This window comes from Echinococcus granulosus (genome assembly GCF_000524195.1).
Source record: "Echinococcus granulosus chromosome Unknown EG_S00177, whole genome shotgun sequence".
Taxonomy (NCBI): Eukaryota; Metazoa; Platyhelminthes; class Cestoda; order Cyclophyllidea; family Taeniidae; genus Echinococcus; species Echinococcus granulosus.
In genome coordinates this window covers 88,841-93,282 of record NW_020170557.1, presented here as the reverse complement: position 1 = coordinate 93,282, position 4,442 = coordinate 88,841, and the positions used below count along the sequence as shown (strand labels likewise).

General features: G+C 40.1%; 1 protein-coding gene across 1 annotated transcript in view; it reads right to left on the bottom strand. All coding sequences in view use genetic code 11, as the record gives it.

Moving 5' to 3' along the window:
• EGR_09942 (hypothetical protein) overlaps positions 1-4,442 on the bottom strand; it is a gene marked incomplete at both ends in the record, with an annotated part of 9,128 nt that overhangs the window by 3,529 nt on the left and 1,157 nt on the right. Inside the window, 4 exons of the mRNA XM_024499191.1 lie at positions 226-359; positions 1,967-2,123; positions 3,758-3,812; positions 3,844-3,948. Of these exons, the coding sequence (XP_024346397.1) occupies positions 226-359; positions 1,967-2,123; positions 3,758-3,812; positions 3,844-3,948 (451 nt within the window). The remainder of the gene's footprint in view (positions 1-225; positions 360-1,966; positions 2,124-3,757; positions 3,813-3,843; positions 3,949-4,442) is intronic.

Genomic DNA, 4,442 nt, shown 5'->3' with positions numbered 1-4,442 from the left:
GCATGAATACATCTTTGACAGCCTTCTCTCCAAACTCAAATAGCTTTTTGCTGCTTCAAGCGCAAACTGAAAAACGGAAGATCAACTCACCCTGGTAGTGCGATCCGAATAGGTCCACAAATACTTCACTCGCATGCACATTGTATCAAAGACGCCTACAGGTCCAGCTACTATCCCAAATGCCAGTAAAGAATGTCTCGACGTAGGAGAAAACTCAACAATTACCAATGATCCGCAATCATGAAATGTACTACTTCCCCAGACGTCACTACCATCACCACTAATACCTTTCAAAATCCTTACCATGTCATCAGGTATAAACTGACCCATTTTCGAGGTGTGCTCAAACATGAAATGTTCTACAATGATAAGAATTCTATAAAACTCTCCTCACTGAAATAAACGCTGTTGTACTCAATAGTACTAACTCTTTTCCAACGAGGCACAAGGTCAAAATTCCCATCTGTGCAAATATTTTACCTCTACAAACAAACATTCTATCCTAGCCACCTCTTTTTTATTCCACATTATATTCATTCCTCAACTGCCTATTCCATCTTGCATGTGACTGCCTACTGTCAATGCCAAGACTGCGTGAAAACCATCACATGTGAAGCTCCCAATGAGGAGAGCTTGAGGTGTGAGACAATACCTCTGTCTCTCTCCCTCTGAGTGGTGGATGGGTCGCTTGAATGAGGACGACCAAGGAAGTATTTGTTAGCCCAAGAAAAGGTGGAATAAAGTACTAACTCCATTTCTCAGCAAGAGGTCTCAAGTACACAACAGAGTTTCCTGTTGCCAGATCTTGTGTCATTCATCCAGTCAGTAGCTTCTTCGACTTCCCCTTTCAAGTAGATGTAGTTGCAATTGAACTGACTCACTGCCGCTCATGTTCAACATAGCTGAAAGTAGGCCTTGACACCTCGACACGCAACTCATTCCTTTTCCCAAAAAACAAAGTATCCTTACTCCCTGGCGTGGTCCACTTTTATGTATTTGGCTACTAGAATTACTCTTCTAGCATGCTTTGAACTACGTAGCGCACCTCCTTCCAGTAATGCGCTACACAACACTTCCTGCAGGTTTGAAATTGATTTCAGTGCAGTCTTTAAAGCAGACCGGCGCATGCCCATGCACTGTGAGACGAGCAAGTAAACAACGGCATGAATTTCACAACACGATGCTGTGAGTTACATCGAAGGGTGTTCGAATTGTTTTATGCATGAAAAATGTCAAGTTTAAAGTTAATTAGGTTTATTGAAAGGGAAAACTAAGTCCTTTTATTTTCTGAATTGGAGTCTCGCGATCATCAAAAATCACTAAGGTCTCATTTGGGCAATAAATGAGGTCTCGGGAACGATAAAATCTTCAACACACAACCGTGTCTCCCTTGGACGTGTAAGCACGACATACAGGTGAGAACACCAGGCCATAAAATATGCGTTTCGCTGTGATTGACTTTACACCTATCTTTCCTTTGGAGAAGCAGATCGGCAACGTCGGTAGAAAGTTAGTCACCGCAAAGCATGGCGTGTCCCACTATAGAATTTAAGCAGGACAGACCACTGCCTCTGCACTGAGATATCGGAAGTATGCGGAGAAAAATACAGCAAGCATTGCCAGTCCTCAAGCAAGAACTGCCCAAATTCCCTAGCTTAGCTTTAATAGGTGGGCAATTCGGTCACTTTAGCAGCCATCCACCACTGATTGTCACCACCTATGAACTTTCATTAATTCCCTTACGTAGGACTACTTTCAAGAACACATTTGGTCCAAATCCCTACTTTGCATTCAGCATGCATTCATTTGTGACACTCTTCTTTCCCTATGGTGCCTCTAGGCATAAAACTAGTCACAATACTAAGAAAGTCTAAAAAACGTGCAGCACTACCCAAAGCCGTGTATCTGCAACTGCTCAAATGCACGTCATTTTGTACTTTGCTAAGTAGATTAACTACTACCTGACCCAGAGGTATAATTCGATGCATAAAATTAGCCATATTTTTTAAGTCCATTTTTTCCCAAGCAAGAATCTCGAAGCAGCAACAGGGGGCGTTGCTTGGTGAAGTTTTAACTGGAATCTTGGAAACCGAAATGACTCGCCAACCAAGTACAACATACTTCTTTAAGATGTAAACAACATTAGCGAGTATTGTTTAGCCTAAGAGAAAAAAGTCATTTGATACAAATTTATACTGAGGTAGCTGTGTTAGTGAGTATTCTTGATAACTGATGACTTCAGTGTGTCTCTTCCTTTAAAACACAGATCCAATGAATTAGTTAATTAAAATACGGTGATTTCTCACCCATTTACCCAGTAATTTAACACCTCAGAAGGGATTGCTACATTGAACATCTGTGTGCAGCTCATGCGGCATAGTAAAATAAGTCCAACTCTTCTGTCACTAAATCCATACCACATATTAACGTCAACATTGAGGCCACCACTATCCAAATTACTTATTTCCTCATATTTGTGTCCTCGACATAGGCAGATTATTTATGGAGTCAAACTTTAAAAAACAGGTCCATGTAAGTGTTTAACCAGGGTTGGAAGGCTTCAACTATAACGACGTGATAAACGCTCCACCCTGAATGCAAGATCAAACACATTGAAGGTACGCGGCAGTACTCGAGACCGGATACCGAGGGTAGAGAGAATGAGAATTTCACAACACCTTTATAGCCTTTAGCGTGTCAATTAAGTTGACTACCATAACATACATCGATGGCCGCGTGGTTGTTGATTGGTTGTAGGAAACTGTAGAGAAGACAGAAATGGGAGCATAAAATAAGGAATGGAGCCAAACAGATTATACGACAGGCACATACCTTGTAAAGAATTGCATAACCTCAACCATTCCTGCACTGCTAAAATGCATCTGACTGGTCCCCTCGATGTAGCACGCGTCTAACTGGTTTAGTATGGTAGAGTTTAGTTAATGAATTTGTCATCTAATGGCTTAGTATTCGTATTCGAGGGTGCTTTCTGGTGCAAAAATAAACCAATTGTAAGGCATTTAATTATCTGTTGACCTCTCTCAAACTCAACATTTTGTACTCCTTAGAGATGATTTAAGATACTTCTTAAGTTGTGGAGGGAGGGCTTGCCGAAGATAGACTCTGCATTCTGGAGAGCCTATAAATCACCCTACTACTGGATTAAGTGAACATAAAGAAAAATCAAGGATTTGTGTCTTTCTATTGCCTTTGTTGCCTTTAGTGATGGGCAAACACGCCATAGTCACTACTCATATTTCTAAAGTCACTGATGCCAATAATAGTTTTATCAATGCGGGCTTTGAGGCGATCTGTCAATAAAGTTTGTGAAACTTGGGTTCAGGCTTTGTTTAATGCACACTGTATCTCACTTGAGTATAGACTTCTCTCCATGCATTTGCATTCGCTGTAAAATATTTTATACTGAGGCATGATCATATAACCTAAACATGAGCATTTGCTTTATCTTCAACTCGAAACTAAGCACTCTCTGTCAAGCACCATGATTCCCTTACACAGTTAAGTTTAGTTGGCACATTCAACCATACACAAGCCCAATTTAATAAATGTCATAATCCCATCTATGCATTCCGCAATTAAAAGTTCCAGTGTTTGAGTCAGATTACTGATATAAAAAGGCTCCCAATAAGTGAACAGGATTTCACCCAAAATGTTCGGAATTTTGTCGCTTCCCTCATTTAGTACGTTATGAACCACTTAATCCGCTACTTGTTTATCCTCTCTTCCGATGCCTTACGTATAGTTTACTGACAAGAAAATTGAGTAGGATGGATGCTAGGGCAAGTAATTGACTGGAAAGAAGATACTTATGCCAGCACCTACTTCTCACTTTGCATCAAATGAGATGGAATGTAAAGTGTTGAAGCATCACCAAGTTGCATGACTGGATACATGTAGAGATTACCGAATTGAAGTAAAATTATGCTCCTAAGTAAAAGCAGAGAGAATGAACCAGCGGTCTACCTTGCAGAAACATAATTGTGAATCCGATGCCAGTCCAAAGTAATCAAAGGATATTTCTTCTAAGAAGCCAGTTATATCACATTTATCTTAGCCGCTGAATGCTTCTATTGTATAAAACAAATTTAGGTGATACTAGGCTTTTTTTCGAAGCTCCAATTTCCAGTCAACTTCCCCAAATAAAATGACCCTCATTCCATCTGGGTTATATATAAATTACAAGGCGCCGTGAACGTATCATGTTAAAGGTCGATGATGCAACAAAGTGGTTACCTATTTGTGAAATATCTGCTTTATTTTTTTGAGAATGCGCATAATTTGAGCCCTATACATTTTCTCTACTAGACCATAATGCAAGACATGGTTTGTACTGTTCTTACACACAAAATGCAATAATTTAATAGAATACACTTAGTTTGCTGCACTAGCGTAACTCATCGATTGGCTTTGGCGGATTCCCT